A 14,547-nucleotide genomic window follows, 5' to 3' on the forward strand; every position below is an offset into this window, starting at 1 on the left:
ACCTCCCGGGAAGTATTGCAGCCACCGAGAAATAAAGCGGACCCCATCAGCTGGCAGCACACCAATACACGGATTTGATTCCATTGATAACAGCCCACGGCAACCTCCTGCCACATGCAATACTGCCGCGGCTTGAAAACGTCAGGCACAAGGGGCAGCATCTCTAAAGGAAGGCAAGCGAACCAAACACGTTACCTTTTTCCCCGTTTGTTTCTCCACCATGTCGTTGCTGAGAGAGAAATCTTCTGGCTGTGGTGTTTTAGAACACCCACCCTTGGGCATCGTTCTGCCTTCCTTACTTGATCTTCATTTATGCTGCCATCGCTTCATCATCAACCGTCTGTTTAGAGAGAGGAAAAGAGAAGTTAGACACCTCCAAAGGATCTTCCACCGGGGGGAAAAAGTTAAGACACTTCCCATGGGGATAAACCCCCACCAAACTCTTCAACGGCAACACCGGGATGGCAGAGCACCTCCAAGCGCTGGGCAAAACCGCTGCTGGCTTCTGCCACCTTCCGCATGGGGAGCGAGCTGGGACCTGCAGCTGCAAACATGACTTGTTTCATGTCCAAGGGATAGCTTAAAACGGATCATGCCCAAACAAAGAACAATATCCCTCCCGTTCTTCACCTACAGCATCCTGGCAAGCCTACGTAAAGCTTCTTGCAGCTCCAGCTCTGTCTAGAGTGCGGGGACCCGGGGATGGACCCCTGGGTACGCGTCCGGGGCAGGGACAGCCCTGCTCCCCTGGTTTGTCAGGCTGAATTCCCAGACACCCACAGGACCAACACGCACATCACGAAATCACAAAACCTACTTATAAAACACACTTTTTGAACGTGACGCCATGATGAGACAAGACCAGAAAACGCCGAGGGGGCACAGCGTTCCCAGAGCGGCTCGCCACGGGCTCCTCACCCCGGCACCGCCGCTGCCGCCGCGCCTTGGCCTAGGTAAGACAATTTGGAGAATAACAAAGCGCTCCCTGCTCCTGCCATGTGTTGCCTGGTTACAGGGCTGAAAAGACAACTGACATCTGAAATACAGCAAAGCACGAGCTGCAACAGGGATCAGAAATACCAGCTGAAGCCAAGGCAGGCAAGGCCTTTTTAGGTGAACAAAAATATCTCCTCTCCTGAGACCAGAGGCTAAAAAGCATCCGTGCAACAGTATATCTCCGAGAAGTGACCCGCATCAATCCCTACAGCAAAGGTCTCGTTGTACTTACGCTGAAACGGCATAAACAGGCACCATTTGAAAACTCTTTCCCCAGCTAATTGCCACCTGACAACACTCCACATTGCACCCATTAACTTCTTATAATAGCGGCTGGGTTTCTGCAGAGCTACAATTGCAGGAAATTGTCCAGGAACAAAGTCACGCAGCGCTCCATCACAAGATGGGAATTCTGTGGGCGGGGAGAGAGAAAGAAAACAGAGGAGAGGAATGGAGCCAAACCCTCCCGCGGGCTCGGGGACAGGGGACGAAGCAGCGCGGACCTTGAACCCGGTCCCGGGCAGCATCAGGAGATCCCAGCACCTTCCCACCGGGGGCTGAGTCCCCTGCGGTGGCTGGGGCAGGACAGGGGGTTAAAGGCTAGAGGAAGACTAGCGCGGTGCTTTCATCAGCCTTCTCTTTTAGAAGTTCCCTGGAAATCCCTTCGTAATTTAAATGTTTCATTTACGCTTCAGAGGCTTTAGGGCCCTTTGGGTTGGTTTGTGGGTGTGTTTTGGTTTTGGGTTTTTTTTTTTTGGTAAAAAAGTGATTTTTGAGGCCCCGTCCCAGCCCTGCAGCAGCACAGATTCCCAGACCAAAGCACCGCACACAGTGCTAAGACATCCCGGCGCTGGCATTTTCAGCAGGAGACTGTGCTTTCCAAGGGGCTAATCCTCTGCCCTGGCTCCTCCGCCTGGGCTGCGGGAGGACAGTTACCCATGATTAGGAAGGGAGGCTTTGGGGACTGAGGCCACTTTGTGTCCCCCTTGTGTCTGCTTGGGGACTGAGGCCACTTTGTGTCTGCTTGATGCAGAGACAAGCTGCCGTGCTGACTTTCGGGACCCCCAGTCAGGAGCCCCCAGCCCTTTCCTTTTGGATGCGAAAGCAGGAAAGGACGCAAACTGGCAAAGACACGAGCACAGGCTGATCAGCCTCCCTCATCGCTGCAGATGGGAAGCAAAAACAAGGGGGGAAAGTGAAGCAAATTCAGCATTCCCACCCAGCATGTCCATAAAGAGAAAATACACAATTTTCTGTCAGAGCCTCCAAATTTCTGCTCTTCATCACTTGAAGGGCCTGCAGCCCAGCACAAGCGCCAGAGTTCAGGCACCGCAAGGGCTGACTGAAAACAGCACCTTAAAAAGGCAGCTCAGCCGTCCCCGGGCAGGCTCGGCGCCGGCAGGGAGAGCCTGGAGCTCGCAAAACCTGAAGCCAAGAGCGAGCCTCCCTGGTCTCAGCGCTCCCACACACCCAGCCAGGGCTTCACCAGCCAGCAAGACGTCACGTTTCACAGCAGCGTGGCTCTCCTGGCACTGGTGATGCTCCACCGAAGGCACTGCCCCAGTGCCCAAGGTGTCCCCTCGATGCTGCACGTCGCTGGGGTCCCAGGTGCTGCGATTCCTTCCTCTAGAAGCGGCTTCAGCCATTTACAGCCTCAGGAACCTCACTCTGCCAGCCCATCATTAACGAATTTGCACAGTTTAAGAATTTTTTCCCGTCAGTTTCACCTACTGGTGCTTTTTAGGGTACAGATAAAGGAGAAACGAGCACGTTTCTCCTGGGAGGAGGCGGGAGCCGGCAGGAGCACTGGGTCAGTGCGGAGGACGTGGAGCCGGCCACCTGAACAGATTTACTTCAATATTCACTGCAAATCTAAGAAGTGAAAATTCAGATGACGTGTCAGGCAACGGAAATTTATTTGCACTTTGCAAAGGATATTAAAAACCAGCAGCTTCGCGTATGCCGGTCATGAGCGCAGGGAACAGCACGGCTGGGACCAGGGCACGCTCCGCTCCCGGCCACCAACGGCCAAGAATTCAAACCACATCGTTTCCAGTGGCTGGCTAAAACCGTTTCACGGCCTGCAGGCTGTCAATTTAATTCCCCCCAAAATTCTGCCCACTCCCGACGTCTTTGGGGCTGTTTGTAACCGGGGCAGGTACCTATTCACGTGGAGCTTCGAAAACCTGTTTAACCGAGAAAAGGCCAGACGGATGCCAGATTAATTCTGCACCCCTTCTGTTCATCTAGCTGACTCATTACACTTGGAAAGCTGGCTGCCTCTCCATGTAAACAGAGCACTGGCCTGTTTAACAGCTTGGAGGGAGTATTACATTTGCACAACAATTACCAACAACGCTCGCAGTCTTCGTTTCATTTTTAAGCACGTTTAATAAGAGTCAGAGGGGAGGTAACGAATTCCCGGTTTGGAAGAGTTATCCCCGGCTCGTCGCGGCGACGGCGGAGCATTTCAAAGTCGCAAATCTCGGGTTGCAGAACTGCAATTTGGCTTCAATCCCTCCTAATCTGGGCGCTGGACAAGCCACCCCCTTTTCCACGACACCCCCTCTCAACCTCACCTCCCTACCAGCAGACAATCATCACCCTTCCTATTTTGTAAACAATTAACTAAGCTCCTTGAACTAGATGATTACACGTCTGCCGCACAATAAGAAGCGGGAGACCGAGTGAGCTCAACGGAATATAATCCCTCGCACTTCTCCGGGAAAACAAAAGGAGCTGTTTACCTCTGGCCGGCCGCCAGCCCCGGCTGCGCGCGCCGCCGTCCCCACGCACGCCAGCCCTTGGCCTGGCCAGCAGCAGCCCCCCGGCTTTCTCCGGGGAAAGAGGTACGGAGAGGGAGAGTCTGCCCCGGGACCTGGCCAGACTGGACACGGCAGCTCCCACCGGTTCGGGATGGCCGGTTCCAGCCAGCGGCACCGGGTGCAGGCAGGGAAGGCCGTGGTGGTCCCAAGCTCCCGGAGTATCACACACCGGAGATATTGCCTGCAGGGAGAAAGCTGGCAAAGCGGACACCACGGCCAGCCCGGTCACCCTGCGTGGTGGGGAGAGGGATGAGGTCCTCCCAGCCACTGCCTCCCCCCATGGCAGGGGCTGGCAGACAGGGGGGTCAGGGCCCCCGCGGCACCCCGAGCGCCTTCCCGGAGGGTGGAGAAACAGGACTGTCAGGAGCACGCCCAGGAGCGGGGCTGGAGCTGTGCCGAGCGAGACCGGCCGGGAACGGGAGGGCTCCGCAGAGCCAGCTCCAGCCATGCACACACACACGCACCATCCTCTCCTCTCCTCTCCTCTCGCTGGGGCGAGGAACCAGTCGAAAATGGTTTTTATTTCGCCCAGGGCGTGCCAAGGCAAAGCCACACACCGAGAGCAAACATTTCTGTGGAGGACCTCAAAAGGCAATGGTCCCAAAAGGGATGGGAAGGGAAGGGGGGGTGGGGGGTGTCATCTGTCCCTTGGAGCCGCAGGAAGAGGAGGAGGAGAGCGCTGCCAGCTCCATGCTCCGTCCCACTGGGTTGACTGGGAGGCAGCGCAGGACCAGTCGCACCCATTAGCCAGGACTGGGCTCCCAGTGAAGGCGATGGGCAAGTCGTGATGGGCACAGACGTACACAGCCAACACCGTGCCCGACAGGAGAGGAGATTCCTCCTTCACAAACCCAACAGGCCCTATCCCAACCCAACCCTCTATCCCTATGCCTCCTGCCTTCACGGGCACAGCGAGCGACATCCGTATTGTGACAAGAGAAAATGCAAACAGCGCTGAAGTCCTCAAACGCTTTCAGATGTATGTCCAAGGCGGAGGGAGAGCTCTGCCTGGGCTGTCCATCCATCCCGTCCCATCCCTCCAACCCTGTCCTCCTGCAGGGCCCGGCTCTCACCCTGCTGCGTGGAGACCAGCCGGGCTCCTGCCATCTCTTATCTGAAGCCACAACAAATGAGCTCATGCCCAAGATCTGTGCATTGGAGCCTGCCCGTCCCCTGCCAGCTTGGAGTAAAAAAAGATTGTGCAGACGTCTTTAAATGCCAGACAATAAGAAGAAAGCTGGCTGGAGGCTCTTACCCGTTACAAAAAACTCTGGTGCAAGGACGGTAATTAGAGGCGCAGACGTTATTTGCACAAATCCAACACATTTGTTTCGTCTGAAAAAGTTGGAATATGGACAAGTCCCATCGAAACATGAAAATTTTCAAACCTCAGGCTCCTTTTGAGGGTCCTGTCCCAGAAAAGCAGGTGTCCTCGAATCTTACGAAAATTGCCTTAAAATAACAACTCACACAGACCACATCCAAAATTTGATCCCTTACCCCTCGCACTGGAAAGCGTGGGGACAAAAACAGCAGCTGAGGTCTTTCAACGTGCTGAACTCTGCCCTTCTCCATCACCCTGCTGATACCTCTACTGAGATGTTTGCCACCCCAGCAAAGACCATCTCCGAGCTCTGCAGTACAGTGGGACCTGCTGAGTCGGCACTAAAACCACGGCGTTCATCACTACCAGGTTCGCATGTTCAAAAAAGCCACCGTCACTCCAACCCAGCACTGCCCATGTGCATCTTGTTTAGTGCCCTATTACCGACACAGCGCCCAGCTGCTCTTCACCAGCTTTTCCTTTACCTGTTACGCCAATATAACTCATGATTAGTACCTAAAATTGCCTGCGAGCACCAGCGGGACCCGCGCTTTGAGGAACAAGGAACAATTGTTCTTTGTGCTCCGGCTCGGCTCCGGAAGAGTAAAGTCCATCTTTTTCCACCATCGGTACATAAGCCCAAGAGCAGGAGGCGGCCTGCGAGCCAGCAGGGCAAACACAGGTGTGTTTCATTCAGCAGCCTTACAACAGGCAGTCACAAAGACTAGCTATTCGCAGCAGGAGGTGCTAATTCTTACAGCCATTACCAAAACAAGGGAACCGGAGGGATCTCTGCATCTCTCTGCTCTGACGGCAGCCGGTGGGAAAGCTGGCCTGCGGTCACATCTGGGGTCGCCCCAGTTTCACAGCTCCGTCATGCCCTCACCTTCAACTCAACATCGTCGTTCTTTCCCCTGGGGAAGTCGCTATCTTTTTGCTCTTGACTTTTGAAGGCGGATGTCACTCCTTATCAGTTCTCAGAGATGAAACAGCTTTCTTCACCAATTTGCATGGCTACTCCCCTCCTGTTCTCAAAATTATTACCTGGTCCCCACAACAACGGTCCTTTCTTCCGCCTTTCTCAAATATTTATTTCGCCTTAACCCACGGTGCTTCCTGACCTCCTGATACGCCTGTAACTACTCCCATCTGGATGGATTTGCGTGGGGCTCAGGCAAGGCTTGGTTGCTTTCTCAAGTATGCGGCAGCCAAGTAGAATTAGTAAAATGAATTAAAGCAGCTATTAGTATTTCAATCATTTGCGAAACAGATGCCCCTTCGCGGTGTTTGGTAGGACCTGCAGAAAATAACGCAAGGGAGAAGCTCAGTGGTTTGTGCACGCGGACACGCACCCACGTCTTCAAGGACCACTGTCAAGACGATGCTCAAGACCTCGCCGGGCACCGTGAAAATCCAACTCCTCAACGGTTCTCCGGCGATGACTCGCTACGTGAAACCATCCCTGCTAACGGGTCACATTTAAACCACAACCCCCAGGCACGTAACCTGCCAGTGCCACTTCCCGCCCCAGCATCTGAAGACCGGTCTCAAATTATGACGACAACTCTAAGTTTTTCTACTACACCAAGTGTCACTATTCAACAAGATTATATCTGGCAATTTCTGCCCAACTACCCTGTGATTCAGAATACTCCAGCTGGGACCGTTCTTGGGATACAGGAAGGCCAAAATAAAAGCGAGCCCTGACAGTACCCTGAAACCACGAACAACCACTCCGCCTGTGTGGTTTCTCCGGGAGCAGTTTTTCCCACAAACCCTTCCCTCAATTATCTATATGCAGCTGCCTCTTGATATTGCTACATTTCTGGATGCCGCTGATTATCTGGTTTCTGGCCAAGGTTACAAAACTGTTGTTTCAGTCGGTTCTCCGAGCTGCGGTCTGGGAGCGGGATCAGCTGCGATGAGGAAAGCTTTGGAGCAGGCGGCTGGAGCAGCGCACGGCCCTGCCGCACCGCTGTTAGTCAGAGTGGGAGAGCCGCTTACGACACTATTGCCCTCTTGGTATGGAATTGCAGGATGGCTCCAGATCGCCGGCTCAGACCAAAACCTGCCAGAGAGGGAAGACTCCGCACTTCGTCCATCTCCTCTCTGCTTCGCACAGAAACCCATCAGGCTTCAACCGGGGACGCACTGTAACCACGTCTGCCAACACAACCATCTACGGGACTTCTTGCACATCAGCCTGCTTAAAACAGTGACGAACTCCACGCGGATTTCCCCACTGCTGCTGCGTATGGGAGGAAAAATATTTCCCTAATTAAGTACATCCCAAGGACTTACACAAAGCCATACCATGCAACTCCAGAGCGACGGGCAACGCTAACTCTAAGCAGACTGCACAGCGCATTGCACGTCACATGCATTTAAGAGGAAAAAGTGCAGCCCAAACTACCCTGCACACAGAAAGCGGGACAGAAATGCATGTGCTGAGAGGTATGAGGAGTGCAAAGCCCTTACCCGTGGCTCACCACGACCCAAGGGGCAGACTCAGTTCACCCGCTGTGCTCAGAGCCTGTCCCCCGGAGGTCCCACCAGCAGGGAAAGATGGGGATTCACCAGGGCTGCCTTATTCTGGCAAAATTTGAACACAAATCTGTGCAATCTGCTCCATTCCCAGGACGGTTTGGGGACAGTTTGCTCCCGCCCCGTGCCCAGCAGGGAGCTACGGCTGTGGCCTGCTGCGGTTTGCTCTGCTGAAGCGCAGCTCAAGGGCTTCATGAACATCAGCCAAGCCCCAAAAACGAGCTGGGCCCGATTTTCAGGACGGAGAAACACGTTAGCACAGACAATTCCTGACCGCTGCTGTCCTTGATTTGATGCCGACCACATCTCAGTGAACGAAAGGGCAACAGATGAAGCGGCAGCGAGCTGCGTCACCTACCCCACCGTCCCGGCGGCAGCCCGGGGACCCCGGCGCGAGAGGCTGGCAGGGTCTGCTGGCACGCTCCGCTCCGTCCTCGGCCGGGCTGAGGCTCCTCCGCGCTCCCCACCTGCGGACTTTCCATCTTCCCGTTCCTGGCACTAGTGACTTGTCCCAAGGGGAGGCTGCGGGGCGAACACCATTCCTACAGAAAGCTCGCGCCGGCTCCTGCAAGCCCCATCTGCTGCCTAGCTGCACAGAGGGACGGCTCAGGAAGGCAACAGAAAGCAGAACGCATTTGTGCTTATTCTTGGCTGTCTAAATTAGCGCAGGCATCTCCGTTACGTGGCTAAATCACCAATAACTTTGTGCCTTTTTCGCCTCCGGGAGCTGGGTACCCGCACTGACGTAACGCAGCTGGGCCGGGGCGCAGCAGGCAGGTTCTGCCAGCGAACTCAGACCCGGCCCTGTGAGTTTGGGCTGCTTTAATTAAATAAATACTACATATTCCTAGTGTATATTTCTGTATATACTTGCATACGTGCACACACACGCACAGACAAGCACACACACATATCTAATGTACAAACACACTGCAGTAAAACCCCAAATGAGACTTTTGCTCCAGTCCTGTCCAATTTTCTGCGTTACATGCTCCAGACAAAAAACAGCTTTTACTACAAAAAACCCTACATTACTTAAGCCCTTAAGCCCGAGAGGAGACGATGACCAAGCACGTTAATTACATGAGAAATAAAGAAACCAAAAGTATTTTGCAAAAGGTGCCACAGCCATTGTAACAGGATCCTTCAAGCCGAGGGGACCTCCAGCTCGGGGTCTGCTACGACCAGCTCAGGCAGCGTGGGCTGCGCGGACGCCAGCTACACCCTCATGAAAAGCCTCCTTGAGCCTTGGTGGATTTGAGCAAATGCTTCGGGATGTCCACGTTTAAACTCGTGTTCAGTCCGCGATGTCGCAACAGCCAAGTAACATCTTCTCCCAGCTGTGAGCCTGAAAGCCCGTGGTAACCTCAGCAAAACATTTCTCTTCCTCCCTGTTCTTGCACAATTCTTCCCGGTTTCCCCCTCCCCGTCTCAGCATCCTCGTGCCCACTGCAAACACGCAAAGCTTCCCCCAAGCGTGGGAACCTCAGGAATATTTTGGTGAATTTAGGAGCAAGTACCAGGCGACGGAACAAGTCTCACACATCACCACTTCCCAGGCAGAGGCCCTGAAGGCATCAGGCTTTGGGGAAGACGCAAACACAGAGCTTCACAGATTTACTCTTATTTGGGGTCTGCAAATCTGGGAGTTTCATTTTGGCCATCTTTCTCCTTTTCAACTGAGGCGAGTGGGTTAGAGTTTATGTTCTACCTATATACACACCACTTTGCAGCAAAACTGGTATTTGTTTGCCATACTACTGGCAGCTTTTAAATGACAGGGCAAGAAGCAAACAGGGGCAGACGTTAAAAAATATCCAGAAAAGCAGAGAAACCCAGAACCACTAAGTTATCACTCCAGCAGAGAAGGGAAGACAGCGAAAACTTGGATGCTCTGATTTTCCAAACTAACCAGAAGACCCCAGTTATACGGGGCTCACATTAGAAGTGCCACATCAGCCTTCCAAACCTTCTATTAATACATCGCTCAAGGTTTTATTCCCCCCCCCAATACTGAAAACACACAGGAAGGGTAATACCCCCTGGCCTAGCGTTGGTAAGAACCCGCCTTCGAGCGGAGAGGTGGAGGTGACCTGGAGGCCCTCTCCCACGGGCAGTGCCAGAACACCGCACAGGCCTCACGCTTCTGACACCGGGCTTTGGAAAACTGACCTCCTGAACCCCAGACACCACGGCAGGAGATCCGCGTCCTGAGAATACCCAAGGCACCTAAGCTAGCTTCTGCTCTGAAGGAGTTTCCTTCTCCAGCGAGGAACCCAGGGCTGTAAGCAGACAGACCTCCCACCCTCAGCCCTTGCAGGCACCACTGTCCACCACGAGGTGCGGCAGCCAAATCCACCGCCGCCACCAAAACCCAGTGAGGGACAAAGCGTCAAAGCTGCAAACCCGTTGTACTCCCAGCAAAACACCAAACTCACGTGACATTCTCCCTCAAGACATGGAAAAGACTGATTCATGGCTCACGCTGAACTGGGAAGTCTGTAAGCATGAAAGGAACTTGGGGTGGAGAGGGGGAAGTCAAGGCCGCGTAAAGTTTCGGTTTTCTGCCAGGGCAGAACTCAGGAAAGCCCTGCTCACAAACACACCATGCACCATGGTGCACGCACGGCACAAAGCCAACGCCGGGAAACAACCAGGCTACGGAGGGGGAAAGGCTTCCGCGGGGTTCTTCTTCTGCAGGCAGGGAGGGGAGGGAGCGGAAGGTCTGCTGCGCAGATTTCTGGGCTGCAGGGCAGCCACACACGGGGAGCTGCTCTCCCAGCTGGCTCCACGCGCAGTTTTGAACTGCGAATGCTTCCTCCCCGCCACTGCCGCTTCCCCCTCCCAGCAGAACTGTCACCACACTTTTCGTACTACTTAAAAAGCCGCCGTGGCTCCCTGAGCCCCGACACGCTGATAAGAACAGTGGATTTCCCAGATTATTTCAGCCCAAGCTGGAAGCAGAGCTCCGTCTGTAGCTGCGCGTCTGCTGACGACAGACCACCGCCACGCTGCTATTTAACAAGCTGTACGACAGGAAAAAAGCTTGCTGTGGCTTCTGTGGGGCTCTGCGTGCTGCAGCCAGCGCCGAAAAAAACCCGAAGCGTGAGTTTCTCCAAGCAAACCACATGCCCTCTGCCGCCGGCTGCCAGGCGTACGGGGAGAAGCACCTTGCCCGTTACCTTCGTCATTTCTGCTCGTCTTGTTTCAGAAGCCAAATTCCCCGTCTGGTTTTCCCGATCCTGGTCCAGCAAGCGGTGCCTCTGCTGCCGCGGGTGCCGGCAGGGTCCCTGCCCACGGCCGTGCCGATGCCAGGAGGCTCACGCCTGGCTCAGCACACTGCCAAGGACCCCGGCCGTAAACACGTAGGGATAAAGCGGCCATCCTCTTCCAGGGGACGGCAGGAAAGGTTTGGGCACAACACGACCCCGTGGCTGGTTTGCCAAGAACCAAATCAAGGTTAATTCTCCACGAATCTGCAACCCTCCTCTCTTCTTCCTCCATCTCCATCTCTCAAATTACAGTGCTTTTGAAGGTGATCTATTGTATATAAAGACATAGGAATGCATTTACCAAACTGAGTATATTCTTGGATAGGGGAAACTCAATTTTTTCTACAAAGCTATTGTCGAACGTGTCATCAGAGCGGGAGTGATGGAAAGCTGTAAAAACGGGCCTGCTTTAACAGATCGTTTCCTTAAGGACATGGGCCCCTACCCTTCAGAAAAGAACTGAGAGCCCCTCCTGACTTCGGGCCTAATTAAGTAACACGTACACGAGGCCTCTTGTAAGACAACTTGTTATAAAGCTATTGCTTAAACACTCGCCGAAAAACGATCCCAGTTAAGAGTACCTGGGGCTGGGTGTCGGCAGCTGACCAGACACGTGCCGCCCTGGGAAGCGTGAGGCTCTGCAGATGTCCCCGTCACCGACGGCACGTCCCCACCACGGCTCGCCCAGGAGCCCGAGCATCTTCGAAAAGGCAACGTTCAGACAAAACATATGTGTGGCAAGTTGGGGGAAGAAAACCAGATTTCTCTGCCGCCTCCTTGTCTTCCTTAAAAAAGAAAGGTCTGTCTCCCAGCTGCGTGCTGGATTTGCCTGCCTCCCCCAGGCTGAGCAGCCCAACGTGACAACACAGTGCTTGGTAGAAAATTTGGAGAAGGGAGGGATCAAAGTCAGGCTTATTGACCCCGGGGGAGAAAAAGAAAAGCCACGAGCGAAAGGTAGCCTCTTCCCCAAGAGCAGCCCAAAGCCAGTCTGCAAATAGATCAAAATGACACATTAAGGGACCCGCGGAGCCGAGCCTTGGAGCATAAATCATCAGGATACAGGTAGGAATGGTACAACCGGAGCGGTACTATTTATACCTGGTCCCTCAGGTCTGCGCCAGCCTGACGTGGCTGGCACCTGGCAGACAGCACACGTGCTCCCAGCAGGATCACAGCAGGCAAAGGAGATGTTTTAGGTCCTGCCGGTAACACCGCACCGAGCACCACACCACCTGCGATCCGCAGCCTCGAGAGGCGAGCACGACCAGCTCCTGTCTCCGTGATCCAAGGAATAAAACCATCTCACAAGCCCCAGGCTGTGCGGCGGTAGCCAGCTCGGCATGCAGCCAGGCCAAGCCTGTGCCCCCCGCCCCGGCACCGGGAGGCAGATGCCCGACAGGGTGCCAGCGGAGGGCTGCGCCCCGGGGGGGCCCCGAGAGCAGGACAGGAGTGTCGGGCTTTGTCAGTCTTGGTGCTTCGTGCTCTTGGCTCGGTCCTTTACTGCACGTACCTGTGCAGTGAATTAGGGCGCGGGCTCAACCAGGTCTACACCGAACGGCTTTTACCCCCCCAGCCAAGCACCATGGCAAGGGAGATGGAAAACACCAAGAGCTGCGGTTCCCACCCTCCGCGCGGGGAAGCCCTGCCACCTCCCCAGCGCTTCCTGCAGACCATGCAGCCTTCCCAGCAAGCTCCTCACCGAAAACAGCCCAGCTCCGAGGGCCACTGCCCAGCACCCCCATGAAACACCGTGGCCTGCGTACCACAAACCTCCAGCTGGAGGATACGGGACTCATTACTTAAAGACGAGGGTACAACGTGACACCTGAATTCACCAGCGGGCTCCTCGGCCGCCCGAGTGGTGTTAACTGTGAGCTCCACAATCTGCAGGAGCGACGCCGGAATTTCAGGGCTTCGTTTGGCTGTTTATCGGCTTTTAACTGATTGGCATCAGCACAGTTAAACGCTCTGCATCGGAAAGGGGTTTTACAGCCCGCACGCTCCGTGCTGGCTTCGGAGAGAGCATTTCTCATGGCTGGGTACGTCCCATCTCCCCTCCGAGCTCTGTTTACCCACGATAGCAGCCCGCTGCCCCGGCTGTGCAAACACCGGCCCGGGGACCCGCCGGCACCCGCACGGTATCGTGGCAACGTGGCTGAAGCCAGCTTTGCAAACTCACAAAGTGTGCAAATTAATTTCATTATCCGCTCTTGCACATCGTGAGGAGGGAAAACAAATAACCTGCCTGAAAGTACATTCTAGTAATTATTAACAGGGCATAAGTTAACCCCAGGGGAGTGGGAGGAAAGACTGGCCAGAGAGGAGAGCCTGGCACTCGCCTGTTTGCTAGAGCATAAAGCACGTCAGTACTTTTTAAATATAAAACCCAGCCTTATGCTGCATTTTGTTCCCTGTTTAGCCCAAGGATTCTTCATTTGCTTGGCTGAACCTACACAGTCTCCCAAATGTTTACCAAGTTAAAACTGACCATTCAAACACTTCACCAGCAAAGCTCTTCGCTTCCATTCGCTTTTGCTTTGACGTCTCTCTTGCGCCCGCAAACGCTCTGGAGGCACCCACCCCTTCGGCAGAGCTGTCAGGATCGTACGCGAAACCTTCTTTGGCGATGACTAAGGCCCAGGTATGCACCGAGCGTTCTGGCTGCTATTTTACTTTAGATTAAAAACATCCTTCAGCTTAGCAGCGATGCTGGTCCGCACCAGTAATCCCCCTCCCACCCACACGCAGGAGAGCAAAAGCTGAGATTTAATACCCCGCAGCACACAATAATTTAACCCAGCGCTCTATGGCTGGATTACGTGACCCCTTCCCCATACTGACGGGCACAAAGCCCACGCCGTAGCAAAACACATGTTTCTGGAGCTGGAATTTTGGCTTGTGGAATTTGTGCAATTCCCTTAATTTTTAGAAATCCTAGTAGCTCCTACGTCACCCATGACAAAATGGCTATAGATGATAACGAACCCATGGCTCTGCGACAACAGAAGGTCCTCCTGTACACTGCACCACGCACAGCTCCTCTGCCAGGAGCCTGCTCCGGCTGCCTCCCCGCAACAGGGCACTTGGAAAACACCTTCCGAGGTGCCTGGTTTGGGAGAATTTGGCTTCATCATGGAAAACTGAGAGGATCTCAGCTTGGAGGAGAGCGTGGCAGACCACTAGAAACCTACAGCAGGGCTGTGGCGGAGCTCCAGCAAATCTTAAAGCATTATTAGTAAGCCATTAAGAGGCACTGTCAAGACAGATAGGCTTTAAGATTACTTTACAAGGCAGTTGTCAGGGATTTCAGGATGCACCGGTTGCTGCGGCAGCTCAATTTTCACTTTAAAGAGACTGTTGTGTGAGCACTGTTTTATAAGGGACCTCACAGCAATAAGCCGAGATGTTTTGCACGGTAGCTAACGTAGCCGCGTTTTAAAGCCCTGCCTGGCATCAGCACGAAGCGCCTGCACGCACGCAGCGGGGTTCAAAACGACTTATTCGGAGCCCGGTTTGGATGCAGCTCCTGTACAAACCTGCTGCTGGGGAGCGCTCAGCTCCCCGCAGACGCAGCCTGGGGACGGAG

The 14,547-nt window shown here is 54.2% G+C and overlaps 1 protein-coding gene across 3 annotated transcripts in view; it reads right to left on the reverse strand.

Annotated features, from left to right (window-relative positions):
* Positions 1-14,547, reverse strand: part of ANKRD11 (ankyrin repeat domain containing 11) — a 158,048-nt gene that overhangs the window by 40,350 nt on the left and 103,151 nt on the right. For all 3 annotated transcript variants that reach the window (XM_063334856.1, XM_063334858.1, XM_063334857.1), the window contains one exon: positions 196-340. In XM_063334856.1, coding sequence (XP_063190926.1) covers positions 196-282 — 87 coding nt within the window. In that variant the 5' untranslated portion in view covers positions 283-340. The remainder of the gene's footprint in view (positions 1-195; positions 341-14,547) is intronic.

Source organism: Chroicocephalus ridibundus, chromosome 4 (assembly GCF_963924245.1).
Source record: "Chroicocephalus ridibundus chromosome 4, bChrRid1.1, whole genome shotgun sequence".
NCBI lineage: Eukaryota > Metazoa > Chordata > Aves > Charadriiformes > Laridae > Chroicocephalus > Chroicocephalus ridibundus.